The sequence below is a fragment of the Sciurus carolinensis genome, chromosome 13 (assembly GCF_902686445.1).
Source record: "Sciurus carolinensis chromosome 13, mSciCar1.2, whole genome shotgun sequence".
Taxonomy (NCBI): domain Eukaryota; kingdom Metazoa; phylum Chordata; class Mammalia; order Rodentia; family Sciuridae; genus Sciurus; species Sciurus carolinensis.
Genome location: NC_062225.1, coordinates 76,250,059 through 76,273,582, shown reverse-complemented (window position 1 = coordinate 76,273,582; position 23,524 = coordinate 76,250,059). Strand labels below are relative to the sequence as shown.

The following is a 23,524-nucleotide window of genomic DNA, read 5'->3' as shown; positions in this document are numbered from 1 at the left end:
AGACACTCGGAAGCTGTGCAGGAGATGATCTGGAGAACGGGGGCCAGGGCGCATGGGCCCTGGGTGCCCTGGGTTGTGATTTTGAAGGAGAACTCAGCTCCTAGAGGGTCACCTGTTCAGAGGCATTGAGCCAGGGTCTGAAGCCTGGGGGTCCTGGCCTCTCCTCAATTTCTAGTTCTTTGACCTCAGGGGATCACTTATCCTCAGCTCCTTTGTCCACAAATTGGGGACCATCAGTGCCCTGCCATCTCACAGAGCAAATGAGGTTTCTGTCAAAGGCTTTGTGCACTATGAAGTGAGTCTACAGACGTGGGTCATATTACCTGTGGTTGAGGGATGTGTGGCCTGAAGGGTCCTCAGGATCTTTTTGCACCGTGGGAATGGGAGGGGATAAAATCCCAACCCCAATTAAGATGTGTGCCCTGTGTCATTCAGAGCAGCGTGAACTGCAGTGAAAAAAGTGTGACTTTAAATTGTGGCTGGGTTCAAACCTGCCTGCCATGCTTATGCCACGTGGCCCTGGACAAATCATTTCCTCGTTAGTGAAGTGGGGCTAATGAACGACCCGGCTTTACGGACTTGCTGTGATTCTGAAGTGAGCTGTGTCTGAAAACCCGGCATTGAACCCAAAGCAGGGACTGAAGAGATGCCGCCAGCCGTGGCTGCCTCCCTGCCTCCTAGCAGGGCTGCTGTGGGTCTAAACCGCCTTCCTCTCCGCTCTGTACCCGCAGGTCCGGGCTCTGTTTCCCTGTGAGAAGCCGCTGCGGCCCACCGAGATGTCCCGGCACCACAGTCGCTTTGAAAGAGATTACAGGGTGGGCTGGGACCGCCGCGAGTGGAGTGTCAACGGGACCCATGGGACCACCAGCATCTGCAGCGTCACCTCAGGGGCTGGTGGCGGCACAGCCAGCAGCCTCAGCGCCCGGCCCGGCCTCCTGCCACTGCCCGTGGTGCCCTCCCGGCTGCCCACGCCGGCCACTGCCCCGGCTCCCTGCACCACCGGCAACAGCGAGGCCATCACCAGCCTCGTGGCCAGCTCTGCCTCCGCAGTCACCACCAAGGTAAGACCTGGCACCCTCTCTGGGCACGAGCCGGGCCGAGGGGGCCCTGCCTCTCTGCAGGCCCAGGCCAGTACTGCAGGTCTCCCAAGTCTGCACTCCCCACGTCGTGCCTGCTAGTGTTCCTGAGGTTCCCAGGGGGGTTAATTTCTGTGAAGTCGCTCTCCGTGACTGACACGCGGTGCCGAGACTGCTCACTGTCCTGCGTTCGTGCTATTTAATGAGTAAAATGGCAGAGGATCTCCAGGGCGGCTTCAGCCTGTGAGGTCGCCAGCCTCTGAGGTCAGGCTCTTGTCACATCTGCCCTTCTCTTGAGGCCCCTGAGCACGCCACGTTATGAGAGCTGCTCCGAGGACCCAGGACTGGCCCCAGAAGTTGGCCTCAGGGGCCTTGGCTCCAGGTCCTGTTTTTTCTGGAAAAGTCGGCTCCAGCCTCGGGAACGGCAGCAGAGGCCAGTCTCTGCACTAACTGAAATGGGGACCCGAATGCTGCCAAGGCTCTTGCCTGGCTGCGGGCTGAACCAGTCCCCCTCCTGCCTGCTGCTCAGAGCCCCTCAGGCCGCCTGAGCCCCAGAAGGACAGCTGGGGGCCAACACAGGGAGCCCATTCATCCATCCCACCCCTTCAGCTGAGCAGGGGCTCCACAGGCCACCTCTGCCTCTGCCAGCCATTCAGAGCCACCTCCCAGGGCTCTCAGGGCGCTTGTGCGCGCGCGCGCGCGCGCGTGTGTGTGTGTGTGTGTGTGTGTGTGTGTGTGTGTGTGTGTCTGGTCTTTTCTTTCTCTGCTTTCACAAAAGTTGCGGGAGAAATTAAAGGCGGGAAACCCCAGGCCCAGCCATTGTGAGGAGGCTGAGGTGGTGGACGGATGCACCCCAGGTGTGCTGCGCCTTTGTCTCTGTGATTTTCAAAACCCCTTTCAGCCCTGCTTCCCATTAATAACTAGAGTGCTGCTGGTGCAGCGCCCGGCGGAGGCCGGAGACAATGGAGCCGTTGGAGGGCGGCTCGTGGTGCTGACATCTTGCTGCGGTGCCTTATTGATTTTATTTTCCTGTTATGAAAACACCACCCCACTGAGGCGGGGAGGGAGGAAGTCGGACGGGAGAGGAGACGAAGGAGTAGTGGGTACTCTGCCCCCAGGCCAGCCAGACACTCCTCCCCTAGGCGCCAGCCCCAGCCTGCTCCAGATTGCTGACCTCTGCCCAGCTGCTGGCCCAGCCGCCACATCTGGCAGGCACTCTCCAAGGCCAGCTGTTGGCCATCTGGAGAATGGCAGCCTCTGGAGCTGCCAGCCGAGGGCTCTTGGGGAGAGAGGCTGGACCCAGCAGGCCCACCCGAAGGCTTCTGTCCCCTCCAGATTGGTGCCTCTTCAGGGCTGGCATCAGGCTCTCCTGAGGCAGGGGTTGGGCTCTGCCAGCCAGGGGTCAGTGCTGATTGCTCTCCGCAGGGCTGCCCGCCCTGCCCCTCCCTCCCTGCCTTGCCTGCCCACATGGCTCCTGGTTGGCTTCAAGGCAGCTCAGTATCCACCCTCCCCAAAAGACCAGGTCCCTGACACAGACAGAAAACAACAGCTTAGACAAAGACTGAGCCCAGGGACCAGGAGGGGCAGAAGGGACAAAAGTCCAGGCCTGTGAGGATGGCCACAGGTGACCACAGTGGAACTAAATTTCATCTCCCTGTGTGACCAGCAGCAGCCGGTTTCATAGCTGCAGGGGCTTGCTTGTGCCTGATTCTGCCTCAGACCCGTCAGGGCGCTGTGGGGGGTCTGTGTGCAGGGGAGGAGGAACCAGTGGTGGCTTCCCCAGGGCACCGCCTTGAGATGCACTGTGGGGCCTCCCGCCATTCTGGCCTTGCTGCTGCCCACCCAGAGTCCTGTCCCCTTGTCTATTTGTCTAACCCCAGGCCAAGACCACTTTAAATGACAAGCAGGTCCAACCCAGGTGTGGGTGGTGTCCCTGGTCCACCAACCAACCTTCACTAAACAACCAACAGCTGGCTCTTGCCCTCAGAGAGCACCCTGGCCAGCAGCATGTAAGGAATCTGTGGCCTGGACGGTGTGAACAGATGACTGACAGTGCGTCTTCTATTGGAGTCACGGCAGAGGTGGCCAAGTGGGATGGAGAAAGCCAGACTTTGAAGACAGACTTCCTGGATTTTTATTCCATTGCTTTGCTTGCTGCCTGACCCAGACGAGTTACCTAACCTCTCCAGGCCTCTCTTCTGTCCCTGCTTGCCTGAGTTGTTGTGAGAACTGTGTGGGTGGAAGTGCTCAGAACAGAACAGGACCTGGCAGGTGGTGAGTCTTCTCGAAGTACTGAGGTCACCTCATCACCGTTGTCACCGGGTGTGGCCCATGGGACCACTGAGGACAGTGTTCACATCTAACCTCGCCCAGAGGAAAAGGTCAGTCTTCAGATAAGAAGTAGGAGCTTGGCCCCAGGCAGGTGGGGAGGAAACTTGTGTTGGAGTGGCTGGGACTCAAGGTGACTTGGAAGCAGGAAGGAGCTGGGGGAAGGGGGCAGCTCAGGGCCACAAGCTCAGGGATCCAGGGAGATTTCAAAGCTTTTTTCAGCCATGAGGCCCTTGTCTCAAAGGAAATTCCAGGAGGCGTGCAGGGTAGAGACCCCACTCTAGCAGAGGGTAGGTGGGAGGGAAAGCGCGGAAGCTGGGAGCAGAGCCGTGTGCCTGCTGCCCAGAGCATGTGAAGCCTGCTTGCAGAGAGAGGCCTGGCCTCCCCCTGAAGGCCCCCGTCAGAGGCCATGCGTGAGCCAGAACCACCCCCAGGACTCAGGTCCCCAAGGGAGCTGATTCAGGGACAGGGGTTGGCGCTATCGGGCATTGGCATCCCCCTCCCCGTGAATGGGCAAGGAATAGGATGAACTTCAGATGCCCTGGTGGTAGGGAGCCTCCCCTGGCACCCTGCGCCATCACCCTCCTCCCTCCAGCCACGGGCCTGGTCGCCTGCTCATTCCCGGTGCTGGGGTGCGTGCTGGCAATCCTCGCTCTCTGGAATGGAGAAGACTGGCTGTGCTCCCAGAGGCTGGTTAGTAAGGTGAGGACAATTCTTTCTGTCACAGCTGCCCTCAGGCCTGAGTGGATTTTTCTGTCTCTTCATTTCTCTGTGGCCTAAACATTTCTTGCATGTTTTGATGAAAGGCCAGTTAGAGAAGCACAGACTTCTGAGCCACTAAGACATCAGGAGGGTCACGAGAGCTACCAGGACCTCCAGGACACAAGTTCCCAGAGCCCAAGAACAACAGAGGGAACCACATGTCCAGACCCTAATTTTGCAGCTCAGAATAGTGAGGCCCAAAGAAAATGCAAGTTACCTGTTTACCAAGGCCACCCAGCGAGTTAGAAGCAGAACCAGCCTGGGCCAGCTCTCCACCCCAGGCTACCTGGCCGCATGCATTCACCATGGTAACCATGATTGCAGTATTATTATGGTGGCTTTGCCATCTCTCATCCACCAAGCTGACAGCAAACTCCAAATTTCAGGCCAGGAAATGGATACATTTACCTCTCTTGGTATAGGAGGGAAAATTTAACCCAAAGATTATGTCAACTCACGCTGCACAGGTGGTGAGAGCTACAAACTCCTAACCCAGACAGAAACTGGGATTGAATCCTGGCTCTGTCGCATACAAGCTGAGTCTCACTTTCTTTGTCTATCAAATGGGAATAATAATAGTATCCTCAGAAGGATGATTTAATAGGTAAGAAAAGTCTAAAACAGTATCTGCCACTTGGAAAAAATTCAATCAATCAAAGTCAATTTTTAAAAGTTAAGGTAGAGATGGGTCTATTCAAGGATCTTTGCATTTGGGGGGAACCAGCGCCCCCAGTGGTTTGTGCTGGCAGGCAGAGGAAAGACTCCCTGAGAGGTCCCCATGGCTTCTGATGTGGCAGGAGGAGATGCTGAGGAACTGGGACAGCACTTGGTTCCTGGCCCCCCACTGGCTCTCTGGGCTCCAAGTACGAAGTCCCCAGGGGTGGGTGCTGCCGAGTGACAGAAGCAAGACTTCGTGGCCAGGCCTGTTTGTGGATGGAAGGAGGCACCAGTGCCCCGCAGTTGCTGCTGCATGAAATTTAAATTATTCTCAGCAAACCCGCTTGACAGATGAAACAGAAAAGGGACGGCTTCATAAAATGCAATTTTGTTCCTGAAAGAATGGACTCTGCAGATTCCTCGCAGATGCCTGTGAAATGTATTGGGGGCCTTTCCTCTTCGTGGTCAGGAGCACTCAAGCTGAAACATTCCCATCCTCCCTCGGAGCTAAGCCCCTGGAAATAAATCTGCCTGGGAAGCAAAGCAACAGAGCCCGCGTCAGAGGCCAGAGAGCCAGGAGGGGCGGAGAGAGCCGCCAGCTCCCTTCGCAGAGCAACCCCCACCCAGGGGCTAGACAGTTATGGGCATTTGGGGCTACTTGTGGATACTTGTGCTCAGGAAGACAACGTCTTTCCCATGCACCCCAGCTTCTTAGGGAAGGTAATCTGGGACCTCCACAGGGTTCCTGTGACTCAATGCAATGCCAATGCATAGCGCCCCCTGCTGTCACGTGGTTCTGGTGATCCATGAATGGAGAAAGGAGTTTTTGCAAACCTCTGGTTCCTCTTATATTCCCAGTGAAAACCCAAGGCTGCTGAGTGAGCTCAGCCGGGAAAACGACTCCAACCCTGTTCCTTGTAAATTTCCAGACTGCGAGCGATTTTATCCAGAAGGCTGAGACTTGCTCCATGAACAAGTATTTGTGATTTCCCTTGTGATAAATTAGCCCTTGTGATAAAGCATCGTGAGACAACTTGTGCATGTTAGCACTGAGCTAATGGCTTTTGCCTGCACTTTAAGTAGCAGTTACACTTTGGATTGTATCTTCATTGACTTAAAACTCATGTGTCAGTCACGAAGTTATGTACAAAATTGAAAAATATCACATTTGTAAAACAACCATTTCAGAGTCTACAGTTTGAGGAGGATAGACCTGAGCAGCTGGAACTTCAATTTCTGATCAAGGGGAGTTTCGAGGGGAGAAGACTACATATTTTTCCACATTCATAAAAGATAAACCATAGTCTGGACAAAGGACAGCAAAGAATTACAAAGCGAAGATGTCAGAAGGCATCCTGGATGGGAGCTGCCTGGATATATAAGTTAGCTTTGCTGCATAACAATTGCCCCCAAAGCTTTGTGGCTTATGGCCATCACAACTGTGTGGGTTGGCTGGTCACTTCTGTTCTGAGCCAGCTCAGCTGGTCTCTGCTGGGTTCTGTCATTTGTCTGTGGTCATCTCTGTGCTGGCTAGTGGCCTAATGATTGGGGATGCTCTCAGTTGCACATCTGTGGTTGGCTGGCAGGCAGCTATGGGGCCTGGGTCCCAGGGTGGCCTGTCATTCTGCATCTGGCTAGCTCAAGTTCATTTGCATGGTGGTTCAGGGTTTCAAGAGCAGCAAGAGACCAAGGTCAATGCACAGATGCTTTTCTAACCTTGGCTTGAGGCTTGTTTGCTAAAATCCCATTGGCCAAAGCAAGTAGCAAAGCCTTGCCAAACCAGATTGAAGGAGCAAGCAAAAGACTTTGCCTCTTTTTTTTTTTTTTTTTTTAATATTTCTTAGTTGTCAATGGACCTTTTATTTTATTTTTTTATACGTGGTGCTGAGAATCGAACCCAGTGCCTCACACAGACTAGGCAAGTGCTCTTCCACTGAGCCACAACCCCAGCCCCGAGACTTTGCCTCTTGAGGAAAGAAGCTGCAACACCACAGGGAGACGGGGCAGCAGCTAAGAACAGGAAGGATGGCGGTCGTTTTTGACCTATGTTCTCCAGTGTTTCCTGCACATTTGCTTAGACACAGTTATTCCCCTGCAGTTTTTAGCCAAGGGTCACGTGGCCCAGGCAGAAGAATAGGATCAACCTATTGCTCTGGCCAGCCAGGCACAGGGAACAAATCAGGACACTCAACTTACACACCCTGTGTCACACACATCCCATGTGCACAGAGCACCACAAGGGAGGTTTCAAAGAGGACACCCAGCAAGGGCTGAGCTGCTAGGAGCAGGCTGGCCAGTTGGCTCTGGGGAACCTCAAAAGTGCACTTACCTTCCAGAACCTACTATTGGCCCCGACTTGACCCTCAATCCTGAAGGCTACACTTGATCCTGTCACTGCCCCAGAGTTGTAGGAACACCACTGTCCCCCAAATATACACAAAGATAAATGCTAACCTACAGATTTAGAATCAAAACTCACTCCAAGGAGACCCCCTTCGTGGCCTCTGACCAGTGAATTTCTCCCTGTGAGGACACACGTGGGAACATGAAATCTGGTGGCAGAACTTTCTGAAGAGCTGAGATCAGGAAAGAGAACCAGCAATGTGATTCCCATGTTCAGTAGCCACGAATTCACATGGTCTGCTGCCTCTTTCTCCCCAATGGGATAAATCCCATGCAGTTTCTAAAAAAGCCCTCAGTAAGGCCCCTTCTTAAACTAGGTTTTCTGCAAATAGCATCATTCAAGAGCAACATACATCTACTTATTCAGTTGTTTTCTTTGTTTCATTTAATTACTCATGTTGAGATTAAACAATTTTTTTCATTGCAGGACAGTATTTTAGGTACATTATAGGTTAAATAGGCTTGGAAGAACTGACCTGGAATTCCCATCACTCTTTGTAACATTCTTTTTTATAAGGACAGTATACTCCAAAAATATAAACAGCCAAATTACAAATGAACTTGCAGAACCCAGTCCATTCGTTAGGGGGAACTATCTGTAATGCTAAAAATAAGTTGGGGAAATAAACACCAAAATAGACAGGCTTCATGCACCTCAGTATCACTTCCTACTGTCAGTCCTGTGGAATTGACTTCATGTCAGCAAGGGGAACATCATTCAAACCCAGACTCACTTGACTGGCCTGAGCCCTCTCTCCCAAGGCCCAAAGCCACCAAGAAACGCTGCAGAAGTCCTGGCAGAGAGGAGCTGATAGAGTTGAGCAGATTACCAATCAGTTTCACCACTCCATTCGCTGCCCTAAAAGAAAGGTTTTAGGAGAATTCCAGGTGGTCCTTGGGCTGCAGTCTCAACCAGTGGTGGCAATGTGCATGCACACTGTGAATTTGCCTCTCTAGAACTCATCAGCCAGAAATTCCATTTTTCTCTGGTAAATAAAGAGCCCCGAGATCTCAGCAAAGTGTGGGGGCAGTGCATCTGTACACCCAGAGACTGCTGCTGCGCACCTGTCGAGAGATGGGAGGAACATTCCTGCTTTCCCAGCCTTCGCCCTCCTCTGCTTCCTGGAGCAGGTGTGTGAATACCTCACACCCCTCCAGCACCACCAAAGGGCGCCGGGGAAGGAGCAAGATACATGTGCTGGCCAGTGGCCCAACTCTTGGTTGCTGTCTGCCACAAGCCCTTAGGAAAACACTCCTGGTGGCCCATCTAGACCTGCTTCTGATGCTCCAGCATCTCAGGTTAAATTTGCTGTCTTGTCCTCCTGCCCTCTTTGGTCCTCAGAGAGCCACAGGCAGGCTCCATTTCCCACTGACCGTGATGAGTGGGCCAGCACCTCCCACTCCAGAGGGGTCCTTCCTTTGTCAAGAGCAGACTCTCCAGCTCTCCCCGTGCATTGGCCAGCCCTGGGCGGCTGTGCTGACGTCTCAGCGGTCATTCCTGCAATTCTAGAACAGCGTCCGTCTTGAGATGACTCTGAAGAGGCTTCTCTGGCAGAACATAGGGACCCTTTGAGCACAGAGTCACCTTTTTCCAGATTAAGCCCAACTCAGGGCCAGACTGACATTGAACGTGATCCAGATTCTTGACGTACCTGTTAAAGAACCCCTGCTGTGAGTCAGAAGCAGCCCTCAGGCTGGCAGGTGGTGTGGGGTAGGTCCCAGGGAGTGGGATGACCGTGGCTGCAGTGAGTCACAAGCTCTCAGTGGGGAGCAGAGCTAGAGAATGGGCCAGGCCTACAAAGCCGCCTTCGCGTCTGTGTCAGGCGTTGCTGGCTATCTGCCCAGGTCCGGTCTCTCCCTCTTCCTTCCTATTGGAACACCATTTCTGTCCAAGTATCCACCAGCTCCCATGTCTGAGGAAAGCAAAGTCTAGAATTCTAAACTAGATGCGCTCCTCCTGTTGCCCTCACCCACCTTAGGTTTGGGAAAGGGTCATGTGACCCAGGTCTGGTGAATGGATCATAAGGATAACCCTGTCTGGAGGATTCTGGGAAAGTCTTTCTTGCTTCTAAGGAAGAGTCACAAGAAAAACAGTCACTGTCACGGCTGAATGCAATGCCTTGAACTGCTATGACCATCATGCTATGAGTCTGAGGATAAAGGCAGCATGCAAGGAATGGGGGAAAAAATGGGAAAGTTCCAGGAGCACAAAACTGGAGCCCTAATGCTGCATTGCTCTGGGCCTCTTCTTATGTGTTAATACACGTTCTGATTGTGTGAGAAATAAATAAGTGAAAAACAACAGCGTCCGCCACATGGACCACTCCCAAGCAACAGCCACCAATGCCTCCTTCGTCTCCCAGGCTCATCAGCCTGCTGAAAACAGCTGCAGTGGCCACTGTGCGTCCCCTCTGCCTGCTTCCCATTCACTCCAGCACTTGCTGCTGCACACAGGAATTCTGCTGTCAGTTACTTTCCTAAATGCCAACGCCAGGGCCTGGTTTACCACTCCTTCACTCCTGTGCCCCCAGGGTCTGTTTCTGTCCCGCAACACCGTGTGTATCTGAGTCAAGAGTTCCCTGGAGAGCTTCGCCCCATTCCCACTCCCGTCAAGCTGCCATTCTCCAAACACATGAGGATCTCTCATGTCCCAGGGCCTTTGTGCTTACTACTTACTACTCCCTTTTCCTAGAATTTTAATTCCCTTTCTTGTCTATCCAGAAAAAAAAAAAAAAAATCCTATCCATCCAACACTTGATAACCTAAACATTATCTGATCTTTGGTGGGAAAAAATTTTCTTTGCCATTCTTTGCCATTATTTCTTTTATTGTTATAGTCCCTACTATAAAAACTATAATACTCTATGATACTTAATGATTCATTTGTCTCCTTACTAGGCAGGGAACGCCAGATGAATAAGCAACAACTGATGCCCAGGTATAGAGGTTTTCTACATCTGTTTGAGGACAGAATGAATGATTTTGTGCCAATGAATATTTCTTATTCACTTAGCTGCTTCTGTTGGGTTAGGGAAGATGGATGCTTTTGACATCCATCTTTACCTGCCTCTGACTGAGGGAACAAGGTGGACAACTGCCAAGTGAGTCATTTCTGGGGCTTCCCATGGTGCGGATGATGGAGACAGAGCCACGTGGTGAGCCTGAGTGAAGCCCTGTTGGGCTCACTGTTGGAACCTGTGTCCAAATGACAGACAACGTGAGTTTGGCCATACAGATTTTACATCACTAAAGCCTTTGCTATATTTAGGACCTGGGCCCCTTCCCATAGCATTTGGGATCGTGGTAGCACAAATTTGTCCTTCAAAGATCTGCATTTTCTCCAGATTTTTCTCTGACTTGCCTGTGAGTCTCTGCAGCTTTTAGCTTGAGTAGATTTTATTTAAGGCAGGCTCGTAGTCATCACTAAGCACCTTGCCAACACTCACTCTTTAAATCTTCATTTTAACCCTGGTATCATTATTATTACTCCCCTTGAAAAATGAGATTAAGTACCTTGCCCAAGATCACCTAGCGGGGCAGTCTTGTTCCGGCACCCAGGGGTGTATAGCTCTGTGAAGGTCCACCCCGGAACAGACCTGGGGAAACTTGTTGAATGAACGATGGACAAACATTCCATGACCATCCCCCTTACTGGTGACTTCACCTAAAGGTACAGTCACAGGCTTCCCCAGACCCATCAACAGTCTGAAACAACCGCTCACGTGAGGACCAAAAGGTGTGTGGTATGATGTGGTCCCACCCCAACCTCCTAGACCCAGTTGCAGGTCTCCTCCATTTCTGTCTCATCCCATAACCTTTTTTCCTTAAAAGTCAACCCGTGCTCAGGTGCAGGATGCCTGGGAGTGCTGAGCCGTGGGGTCTCAGCACTTCTTCCTGGGAGTCTCTTCTCTTGCACTGAGACGCAGTGCAGGGCTGGCCACTGAGCTTCAGCAGCTCCTTTCAGCCTGCTTTGACTCGGTTCCATCCCAAGGACATTCTAAGTGACCCAAACTGCCCACAGGTATTGCCAGGTGGGCGTGGACATGCCCAGGCTCCAGGGAGCAGCTCCCTCTTGTTTGCCTCTGGGCCATTCTCAGTGGATTTATGCCTGCGCTGGCAAGTGGGGGTACAGCAGCAGCAGCAATCATCAGAGCTGCCCTTGTCTCCCGCCATCTTGCCTGTGAGCTCCACACTGCCTGGGGGAAGCTGGGAGAAGGAACAGGTTGTTGTGGTTCTGGCTTTTATGTCCAACCCACTCCTTCCTAGGGGCGAATCTTCCTGGGTCTTCCTGTGAGGTTACTCGGCCGTTGTGGAAAATCACCCTAAACTTGGTTCTGGAGATTGAGGTTCAGGGCCCATTTGCGCACTGGTCTGCTGAGCTACCTGAAGGTTGAACACATAGGTTCTCTCAGACTCCTTTTCTCGACCTATAAGCTGGATATGAGAATGCCCACTTTACTGGGCTGTTGAGAAGCATGAAGCAGATGTGCTTTGTAAACATAAATGCCCCAATTCCTAGAGACAGACTGTAGATTAGACATACCAGAGGCCGGAGCAGGGAACGGGAAGTTATTGCTTAATGGGTAGAGTTTCTGTTTGGTGTGATGAACCAGCCTTGGAGATAGATAGACGCGATGGTCACATGACATGTCGAATGTAATGAATGCCACTGACTTGTATGCTTTAACGTGGTGAAAATGGCAAATTTATGTGCTCTGTATATTTTACCACAGTGAAAAAAATTAGAAATCAAACATAAATTTAAAAATAAATGTTCTGCTATGCAAAGAAAGAGAAGGAATATCTGTGTAAATTCAGGGAGAGTTGACGCATCAAGAAATTTCCTGTTAAGAGAAATGACAGTGCCGGTCACGGTGACAAGAAGGGAAACCAACCAAATAATGGCACTTCACGCAGACTGACATGTGCTTGAGGGGAATGTGGGGAAGAAGGTGCGGACGGACAGGAGGGTGGCCCCACCCCAGGAGGGCACTCTGGGTAACCGTGGGGTCACTGTCGCTGAGGAAGACCCGACAGGACTCCCCGCGTAGCACACGCGGTGGAGAAAGGCTCTCCGCTTTCCCATTTGTCTTTCCCCCATCATGGCAGCTCCAGAACCCAGGCACAAGTTCCTGCCAAGCACAGTGGGAAGCCCAGTCCTTGAGCAGGAGGGTCCCAGTGGATGCTGAGGCCCCTGGGGGCTGTGGTCAGTTTCCCTAGCACCCCCAAGAGCTGGGCTGCGGGCAGAGGCGGGTTGTGAGCCTCACCAGCCCCGTGGGAATCTGAAGCTAGAACTGTGTGCCTCCCTGCCACAGGAGCCAAGGAGCCCCGTGCCCTCCGCACCCATCAGAGCAAGCAAGTTAGTCCTGCCCACCAGCCGGGACCCTAGATATGTATGCGGGTTTGCCACCAGCCTCCTCACTGTCATTGTCACTGTCACTAGTGTGTATTGAATGCTCACCAAGAGGTGGCCACAGTTCCAAGTATTTTTACCTGCTTACCCACTTTGGCCTCATGACAAGATTATGCTTATATAATCCCCAGGAGGCTACATGACATCCGGGGTTCCACAGCCAGCAAAGGGCTATCTGGTTCTGGAATTGGGCTTGGGATCTCTTCAGAATGATGCTGGGAAATTGGGGGCAGAAGCCTGGCTCGCTTGGGGTGGAAACCGCCTTTGCTTTGGAGTTGAGTCTGATTCTAAGAAAGCAATGGAGGAAGACATGTTGGTCGTCCAGGGCTCTAGAATCCTGCCCACTAGCCCAGGACCCCCTACCCCACCTGGCAGAGGACCCACTCCTGTGCCACCACCACCTCTTCCATCAGAAATATGCTGAGGGTGTGATTTTATCCCCTCACAATATTAGGCTGAGGAGATGATATTGGGCAGAATATATTGTACCCATAATTCATATTAATGGGAATTCAATAGTGGCAACTTGTCATCTGCTGAGATTAGAAGGGAATATTGTGAATATTTTGTTATAGAGGCATTAAAAAGACATTATGAATTAGATTTCTTTGTACCACATCGTGTTCCTTGTAAATAATTGAGGAAGAAGCCGGTGCTCAGGATTGGGGATTATCCATTTTTGAGATCACAGCAGTCCGTTCACGGGACTGATGGGCCCTGTCGATTGGACATGGCCACAGGGAAAGTTCGCACCTGGCAGTTCTGGGGGCTCCATAATACAAGCATTATGCTTCCTCCTGCTGAAACCAGTAACTGCCACATCAACACTAGCCTGACTGACTTGCAAAACCTTCCCAAGTGGAGCTATTCTGCATCCCTCACCTCCCACCCCTGGAACTGGGGTTTCACAAGCACAGCCCAGGCAGGCTCTGGTGGCACCACTGTGTCAGCAGTGGCCTTCTCAGCATTACTTATGTCCACATCTGGTCCCCTGGGGTGCAAAGACCTAAGCATCAGCACACCCAGGATCAAGCACAGCAACCTGTCCCTGGAGCAAGAGCCCTGGCTGGGTGACACTCATCTTCAGCTGGGTTGATGGAGTCCTGTCCTTAAGGACTCCATCACCTGGTGGCTGGGTCACCTTGAGCTCTCCAGGCTGCAGGATGGATGCCCCGCTGTGGTGCCTTCCTGTAGTTTAGACACCGTCGTCACCACATGGCCCCTGTAAAAGATAAACAGAGCTTCCTGGCTGGAGCCAGGTTCTATCTCCTGTTACAAATTCAAGAGCTTGACTTGGAGCAAAGGAATGGCTGCCCCCGAGGAAAATCTGAAAGGAGAGTAAGGGAAGAAGCACTGAGTAACTGCCCATCCTGCAGGTCCAGGCAGAACAGGGGACCCACCTCCTGTCTCAGAATCCCCTCCCTATCTGAGCCTGCGCCCCTAAGGACTCTGCAGGCTGAAGAAACGCTCCTGTGACCACGGCCAACTTCAGGGGCCATTCAGAAGGAACTGGTCACTGGTAATTGGCATAATCCTCCCTTGTCATTTGGCTGCATCTGTTCAGGATTTCCCATTGACTTCTGTCCGATGGCCTGCCTGAGGGCGACAAGAGAGAAGAGGCCACTGGGGTCTGAGAGGCAGTCAGAAGTTCTTAACGTGCAGGGTGAAGCAATCAGTTCGCTAGTCAGCCACATTAATCGACCCCAGTTGGGACTCTGATTGTACACCAGGTACATAAGTACTTAGCACACTCCTTTGCCAGCACGGGGACGGGATTAGGAGTCCAGACTAATCCAATGACCCAAATTTGAATTCTGACTCTTCCACTTTCTAGTTGTGTGATCTTTACCAAGTTACTCACCCTCACAGAGCATTGGTTCTCTCTTCTATAAAAGGGGATAATAATGCTGTGTATTTCATTGGGTCATGGCAGAGATTAAATGAATTAACAATGCAAAGCACTTACAGTGACACCTGGCATGGAGGATGTACTCTGTAAGCATGATCTGTTGCTCCTTTGACCATGGCCTTCCTAGTGTGGCCTTCTCCTCTCTGCTTGTCTGTCTTCCCCCTAGAATGTGGTCCTTGAGACAAAAGACCTTGTCTTCCTGGATTTTAAATTGCTAGTACCTCACACTTGCCCGTTATGTGTTCAGTAAATATGTGATGAATTTTCAAATTGAATTGTGGGTAGAAGGTGTACTCATGGACATCCACTTGCTTTACTAAAAATTAGCTGTGTGCTGTTGCAAATCATATTCCGCTTTTCCACGGAGGTATATTCTCATTTCAGAGCAGCTCCGTGTCTGCCTCTTGTTCTCCGTGTGGCATCTCAGTCATAGTAGTCAATTGTCTACAAACAAATTAAATATATATTGAAATGCCTGTAGCACCTCAGTGATTAAAGGAATCCCAAAGTAAGGCATTTTGCAAAGCACTAGCTCTGCTTGCATGAAATGAGAAATCACCTACTCTATCTCAGGATCCCAAACCCAGAGCCCATGCCCTGAATGGGCTCCGACCCACATTCTGTTCTTTGGCGGCTGTGGTTATGGTTGTGTTTTTATTGTTCTTTTCTTGTTTTGTTTTGTAAACCATTTATGGAGAGCCAGGCATTGTGCCAAGAGCTTTACACATTTTCTCTGAGTTCTTTCAACAGCTCCATGTGGTAAGCCAACATTGTCCCCATTTACACATGAGGAAAATGAGTCGCATTTACACTGGAGAAGGTTGTGCAAACTCTACTACCTCATAAGTAGTAGGAAATGGGATTTGAACTCAGACCCATTCCTCCAAAGCGCCTGCCTCCAGCTCTCAATTCTCTTCCGTGGATGTCTGCCCTTAGGTATCTGTCAGGCGCTTCCCGCGGGAGAGGCCAGAACCGAGTTCTGTAGCCTCAGCCCCAAACCTGCTGCTGACCCTGCATGCCAGGCCCACACCCACCACTGTGCCACCCACCTGATGCCACCCTCTCCCTCTCATCCTCATCACTGCCCATCAGTATTCCAGGTCCACCTGCAGTATTTCTGGAGTCGATCCTCTTCCCTCCATTTCTACTTCCACCACCACCGCCCAGGCCCCCATCTCACCTAGGAAACAGAGACGAACGCCTTGCCTGGCTTCCTCCTGCCCCCCAATCTGCTCACATGTAGTTATACATATAAGCCCTGAAGATGGAGTGACTCAAGACATCCCACCTCCACTGACCTCATCAAGCCTCATCTCTCTCTTCTGCACCCCGCAACCTCATCTTGCCCTACATTCTGGCCAATTACCAGCTGCACACCCAGCTCTCACACAGGTGAGTCCAGCTGGAGCAGCTACATGGCCCTGTGACCCTGTGCAAGGTACAGCATGACTTGGAAAGAACACAGGCCTTCAAAACAGGCACCTGATAAGCTGCTTAACATTCTGTGGCCTCATTTTCCTTGTCTATAAAATGGGAACAGCAACAATACTATCTCACAGGAGTTAAATGTGAATTAAGGAAATTCCAGGAAAAAGAAAATCTAGCCCGGTACTGGGCAAACAGTAAGAGCTCAATAAGTGCTGGTGATGGTAGCAATAGTATATGAAATATAAGTTTTGTCTCAAGGATCAATTCCTTTGAGATGTGGACACATATCTTAGAAAACAGAAGGCATATAAGCATTTAGGCAATGATGACTGTTTCTTCTGTGGGTGTCAGACACCTCCTGAATTATGGCCCTGCGTGGTTAGCTCTGGCTTTTAGAGCACATGACTGGACCCCCCTCCTAGTCCCCACCCTGCCCATCCCCCCTTCCCTCCACCACCTTGCACAGAGCTTGGGTTCTCTTTAATCTAGTCATTCAACAAATACTCATACTTTGTTGACTTAGAAAGTCCCTGCCAGTTTGGGTTGCCATTCTGTGACCCTGTTGGTGATGAAGGCTACGCCCAGACCTGGGCAGCGGCTGCGCATGCGCCTCACGCTAGGGTCCCATTTGACTAGGGCAGCGCCGCGGTGTCAGTGGACGCATGGGGCTTCTTCGTAGCACCCGTACTCGCCTTCGGGGCTCCACCTTTGAAATGCTCCTAAGTGTGTTGAGTCCTGATTACCTTCAGGGAAGCGTGTCTTCCAGCCTCCTCCAGCCTCCTCCAGCCTCCTCCCGGCCTCTGGTTGCTGCCCTGGTTTTGCTGCCCTCTGGTGCCAGGCCAGGGCCCAGGAACCAGAGCCTTTCTCGGGGGAGCTCAGCTTGCTCCCGCTCCGCCGCCAGGGCCTCCCTTCTCCAGGAGTTGGCGCATCGGGGCAGGCCACAAAGCAAGGAAGAAAAATCTTTTTAGACTGGAAAAATAGGGCTGCTGCTGTTTTATGGTGGGGTGGTTTATGGTTTTCAAACATTTTAATTAGTTTCATTTTTTAATACAAATGCACCCTGATGTTTTGTGCAGGAAGGGCACCGTTCTTAAAATCTCAGGAATAAAGTAGGAAAATGACAGATTGCCTATTAAAGCGTCACACTCAGATGTGTTATTATTATTATTGTTATTTAACATTTCTAAGCTCCAGAACTGAGCCAGGAGTGTGGTGGTGGCAAGGCCCAAGGTCCCTACGCTCAGGGAGAAGGTGTTGGGGGCAAGAGGGTGCTTGAGGAATGGCCTGCAATGTCCTGCCTCACAGGGAACTTAGGACGCCAGTCGCCGGGTCTGTGGACCGAAGGTACAATCGGCTGTCTAGGATCTGTGCTCCAGCCCTGCCCTTGACTGGCCTTGAGTCACTGAGATTTCCCAGCTACTCGCAGGCCTTCCAGGCAGGAATTTGAGCTCTATTTTAGAATGGACTCTTCCAAAGGAATCTGTCTCTTCTTTGGAACATTCTGTTTTAGTCAGCTTCTTCACTGCTGTGACCAAAAGACCCAACAAGAACAATTTAGAGGAGGGAAAGTTTATGGAGCTCATGGTTCCAGAGGTCTCAGTCCACAGATGACCAGTCTGTCGCTCTGGGTCTGAGTTGAGGCAGAACATCAGGGCAGAAAGGTGTGGAAGAGGAATACAGCTCAGGACGTAACCACCAGGAAGCAGAGAGAGAACAGGCTTGGCTCGCCAGGGACAAAACATACCCCAAAGGCGCACCCCAGTGACCCACCTCCTCCAGCCACACCCTACCTGCCTACGGTTACCCTCCTGTTAGTTCCCATCAGCAGATTAATGTACCGATTAGGTGAAGACTCTCGTGACCCAATCATTGCACCTCTAAAGCTTCCTGCATTATCTCCACACATGAGCTTTGGGGACACCTCATACCTAAAACATTGCACATTCCAATCAGTGAGAAGGCAGGGTTTTACTTTTGGGATATTCTCTATGTAAATAGTGTCACACACACACACACACACACACACACATACCTCCCCAGCCATATACATCCACCTGGGTTCTCTATGACCCTGTTTGGAAATAGGGTCTTGACAGATGTATTTAAGATAAGGCTCTGAAGATGAGATTGTCCTGAGTTAGGGTGGGCCTCCATCCTGTGACAGTCTTTATTACAGAAAGGGGAGGGAGCTTCATAGACACACAGAGAAGAGTACCAGTGAAGACAGGCAGGGGCCAAGTGATGTGCCACAGGCCAAGGAGCGTCTGGCACCAGACGCTGCCAGAGGCAGAGGATTCTCCCATAGGAACCCTGGAGAAGCACCACCCAAACAACACCTCAGTTTGGCACTTCTGGCCCCAGAACTGCGAGAGAACTCTTTTGTCCTGTAAGCCACCTAGGTTGTGGTTACTGTCTGCAGTCCCCTGGGACATGAGCACAATTAAAGCAAGGAGAGACCCCAATCTGACGTGCCTCTGCAGCTCGGGCACACCCAGCCCCTCCGAACGGGCTCGGCGTCCACAGCGAGGTGGACCAAAGAGCGAGGTGAGACCTTCCACACGCCCTCATTTAAAGGGAGCCCATGGCAGGCCTCTTGTTTTGCTGGAGGAAGAAGATGAGGATGATGTTCTCTGCTGGTTTTTCCCCTCAAAGTAGGCCCTGAGGGAACTCCAAGAACCATGAAGGAAATTCTTCAAATCAAAACACCACACGGGCCAACTCAAAGCCCTCAGCACCGGCCCACCCCTCTTCTCACAGACGTTCATTCAGAAGAAAATTCTTTTGGCTGCCGTCTGGGCTCTTCTCTGACTCACTGGAGCTGAAAGAGAAAGATGTGGCCATCTATGGACTCGGTGACTCTTCCCCCTCCAGGACTGCACTTGACAGGCTCATTCACAGCAGGTCATTTCAGAGTTACCAGAACAACTCCTGTGGTCCAGGGCCGGCCTCCTCTGCAGGCAGACGGCCTGAGCACACCCACACACCCGCCCACAGGCAACTGTACCCAAATGTCAGCCGGGCCTTGAAGCCGATCTCAGAAGCCCAGGGATCCCAGGCAGACTCATTCGGCCTTCCAGGTCTGTTCCCCTGTGCTCCCTGGAGTCTGGGCCTGAAATAAGACTGCAGCCCACTTATTTACCCAGCTGCTGCTGCAGCCCAGCCCCATTCTGGGGCAGCATCAGGGCTGCTGGAAGGATATTTACTTTCTAAGCACTCGGGGACTGGAAGCAAAGCTGTGTGCTGTTCCCCTGGAGAAAGGCGCCCCTCCCGGGTTTACCCTCTGGGGTTTAGAATGGAGGAACACAGGGCGTAGGGACATCCTCACTTGGAAAGCATTGGCCCTACCCCCTGATCATGCTGCTGAGTTACATCTTGGAAGTGATTTAGCAACTTGAGTTTAATTTCTTTGGAGGACTATATGAACAGTTTGAGCCCAGGGCCCCTCCAAGCCTCTGGCTACATTGTAACCCCAAACTGGCCATGCTAGAAGAGGCATGCTTAGGCAGTGTGGCAGGGAGCACTAGGGAGGAGAGTCGGAAGGGAGCAGCATTTGGTCTAAAGTTACACTCAGCCTTTGAAACAAGGAGATTAAGCAGCTGACATGGACTGTGTTACCCCCAGACCCTATCAAGGAAATGTCCTTGAGGGAGACACAGGTCCAGATGATGCTGAGCAGGCCCTCAGCAGAGACCAAAGGAAGGAAGGAACCGGCTGGATCAGCCTAATGGGCAAGCGACTGCTCTGGGAAGTGGAGCCTGTAAAGGTCAGGGCAGTTCTCCCGAGTGTTCTGCAACATGGCAGCTGAAATCAGTATAAGAAAGGAGCGAGATGACAGGAGGTGGAATCCGTTACTGAGAGATTCTTGGAGTCTGGCGGTGATAGCTGCAGCTCACTGCTAACCGGGAGATTTATGTGACAAGATTATCGATGGTATTAAGCACATTTAGAAGAGAGGATTATACCTACTTCTGGGTCACTTCTGTGCCACCAGGCCCCGGTCTGGCCAGTGTGTTAACAGATGGACTGCCGGCTGCATGGCTGCGCAGAGGTGAAGCTAAACATTTGCACAGTCCCAGGAAGAGGGCGGCTCAGATGCAGAGTTCAAGGCTGGGCGGCTAAGTTCAACTCCAAGGGAAGGATCAGGCTTTGGGTCTCTGCCCGATCCTAGGAAAGCTCTATTTCCACCTCCTCCCTTTCTGCTTTCCCGCCCCTGCCAGCCTCCCCAGATTTTTGGCTTGGTGAATTCCCTCGCCAAGAAGGGACCCATATGTAACTGGAAGCAAGAGGAAGGTTTCGGGAGGCTTCGAGGGGTGACAGGAAGGAAATGGTGCCAAGCCCACCAGCCACCCTCCCAGAAATGAACTGCAGCGCAAGAGCAGCCCCTTCTCAAAAAAGGGGTAGCATTTTAGTGGTTCTGCCGCAGGAAAGAGTTTAAAATTAGACCAGGCCAAAAAAAAAAAAAAAAAAAAAAAAAAATTCAGGAAATTATGCTGTTGGGAGCCATTCCTGGTGACCTTTGGAGGGGGCAGCTGCAATGTGGCCTGATGGACTTTGTCCATCTCCAGTTGAAGCTCAGTGGGGAGCCAAGACCGTGCAGAACTGGAGTGGGTAGCAGGCCTCCAGGAAGGCTTACCTCTATGGGCACCCCCACCCCGTGCTCAGGAGTTGTTGTGGAGCCCTTGATGTTGATGTTGAGGGTAGCCTCAGAAAACTCTCATTAAAAAAAAAAAAATTGTGGTACACTGTACTTAACATAAAATGCGCCCTTTGAAACGTCCAGCCTAGTGCCTTTAGAACGTTCACACGCTTGTGAGACCACCACTACCCAGTTCTAGAATGTTTCATCATCCCCCAAAGGAAATCCTGGACCCACTAAGCCTATCCTCCAACTCTTTAAAAGCATTGCTTTTTTTAAAGGATAATGGGATGTTCACTTCGCCAATGTGGTGGGAGAGAAAGCAGCCCGTGCTTGGGATATCTGTCCCCTGTCCTCCCCACCACCGAGCCCTGCAGCCAGCGCCCAAGGTATGTGCTCCTCTCCCTCAGCACATGGCGTTGGATTTCGTTATCTGAGCTCCCTCTCGGTGGACACAGCACTGCCAGGGTCTCCTCCCCTCTCTTGTGACCCCAGCTCCTACCACAGCAGCTGGCGCTCAGCAAGCCTCCGCCACATCTGTAGGACAGAAAGGTATAAAAACCACCAAATCAGTAGCAGTGATGCTGCTACTTATTGTTTGGGGGTGTAACTCCATCCTCGTGTTCTTGTACTTTTGATCCACGCACAGAAAGAAGCAAAACCCAGAGCAGGAAGAAAAGGCCTTTGGAGTCGCTCCTTTTCATTAGACGCCCGGTTAAACTGCAGCAAATTTTGCACCGTGCCTTCCTCTCGGCCGGTCGAGAAGCTCTGAGGACACTCTTAACCGAGGAAGCCAGGAGTTCATTTGATCCTTTTTCTCATTTTCTTTCGAAGGCCCGTTTACTATGTTTCGTAGACATTTTTGCTTTTTGCCTGCACCATTCGCAGAGACTTGTGTATGTAACAATGCGGCACAGATATGCGTGGGGGGTGGAATGCCCCGGGCCCCCCATTCGTCACTTCCGATGGAGGAAGATTTGGAGAATCAATGATCCTGCCTTGGAGTCTGAGCAGATCCGTGTTCTCTGGCCCTCTTACATGGAGACAGAAGCCACCAGGGGAGCCAGCCCTCGCCCCCCTCTGCAGCCTGCCTGCCCCTCCTCCGCTCCCTGGCGGGACCTGGAAAGATCAAAGGGACAGATGACAGTGCTTGGCGCCCATTTGTCACTCCATTGGAGGGAACCGTTGCAGTGTTAACAGTCAGGCCTGGTCCCATGTTTCATGAATATTTTAGAATGTTTGCTGGCGGAATTCTAACTGCGCCGTGTCCTCCACGGCGTACGTGCAACCCACGTTCCAGGGTTTAATCGCAGCGCTGGGGGAGGGAAGCGCCACTTCTCCATTAGATTCCTTTATTATCCTAAAACATGCCGGCTAAGCGGCTCCGTGTCCGGGGTCTAAAGTCAGCGTGCTCCTGATCCCTGCTCCTCGCGGAATCCTGACGCCTGCGCAGGCAAGGGAGGCGGTTTTGTTTTCCGTGACTGACGGACGATGCAGCCGCCCCAGGAGAGGCCCGTGTGCCGCCCGTGGAGACCCCGGGCGTGTCTTCATCGCGGCCTCCGCGGGAGCTTTCCTCACACCAGCTCCCACCCACCCTCTGCTCACAAAACCCCACCTGTCCTCGGCACCCATGGCCCACCCAGCCGCAGTGTCTTGGTGACCCCACTGTGCACTTGAGCTTGCCCACGCACCCCTAGTGTTCTGAGGACCCCCATGCACCCCGTGGACCGGGGCAGGATCTGCTCCTCCTGGGCCACCATGGCTAACCTGGAGTATAAGTGGACACCAAGTGGACCTCGGGAGGGAGGCAGAATTAGCAAGAGGCTGAGTGAGGGCCTGACTTCTCCCAGTGGGAGAGGGCCCCCCAGCTTGGGAGCGGGCTCAGAGCCCTCCCAGCCTCCACTCATCCCCGGCTGCTCCATGGTGCCTCCCACCCTCCTAGGCCTGCCCTGGCCTCCCCTCAGCCGGGCCTTGGAGACACATGCTGCGGACACACTTGAGCTTTTCCTTTCTGTGCAGTTTTTTTCTCCACACCAAGACAGTAGTCCTTCTGGGCTTATCCCCGGCCTCTGCCCAGGGGCCCACATCCAGTGCCGAGCTTCCTAGCCTGTGGTCAGGGAACTCCTACTTCCTAAGCCCCTGCGGTGCGTGTCTCCCAGAGCAGGTGCCCAGACGTGGCCTCTCCCCACCTGCGTTGACTGATTCCAGTCTCCAGGGCCCGGCCTGGATTTGCATGTTTAACAAGCTCCCCCAGGACTTTTTCTGCACTGAGGCTGGAGGCTGAGCTTGTTCCAGGCTGTACTGGCAGGTGGACTGGAGACCAGAGAAGAAGTAAAGAAAAATGGTGCTGGCCAGGAGCCCGCACCAGCCTCTGGAGGCCGCCCCTCACCTGGAATGCCGAGGCCTGGCGAGCAGGAGGGCCGTGCCTGGAGACCCACGTGCTCAGCCACTGGCCTCCTGGCCACGCCCTGTCCCACTTGCACATCGCCCTGCAGCCCTGGGTTTACTCTGTCGGCTGGCTACGCGTGCTTCCCCAGGGCCCAGGAAGCATCTTATTCTTCCTTCTCTCCTGCCAGCCCGGCGGCTCTGACGCACTGAAGGCGTTCAATGAATGTCTGTTGGAGTAATGTAATCAAATTGCTGGGCCGGGCGTGGAATGCCCTCGTGACCTTCGCGCCCCTTTCCCGGGCTTGGGCGCGAAGTGGAAGTGGAAGAGGGCCGAGCCTGCTATCTGCAGACCCTGCACCTCCCCGGGTGACGGAAATATTGATTCTGCTGTTTGTTTTGCAAGGAAGCTGTCCCCACAGGGACAGCCAGATCCAGTGCAAGTGAAATGGAGACTCAGAAGGAGGCGGTCCTTGCAGCCGCTCTATTAATAGGGCAGCCCTGCGTGTCCAGGTGGAGGAGCCGGC

At 52.4% G+C, this 23,524-nt stretch overlaps 1 protein-coding gene across 3 annotated transcripts in view; it reads left to right on the top strand.

Annotated features, from left to right (window-relative positions):
* The window catches only part of Klhl29 (kelch like family member 29), a 285,354-nt gene that overhangs the window by 153,638 nt on the left and 108,192 nt on the right, over positions 1–23,524 (top strand). For all 3 annotated transcript variants that reach the window (XM_047523183.1, XM_047523185.1, XM_047523184.1), the window contains one exon: positions 732–1,061. In XM_047523183.1, the coding sequence (XP_047379139.1) occupies positions 777–1,061 (285 nt within the window). In that variant the 5' untranslated portion in view covers positions 732–776. The remainder of the gene's footprint in view (positions 1–731; positions 1,062–23,524) is intronic.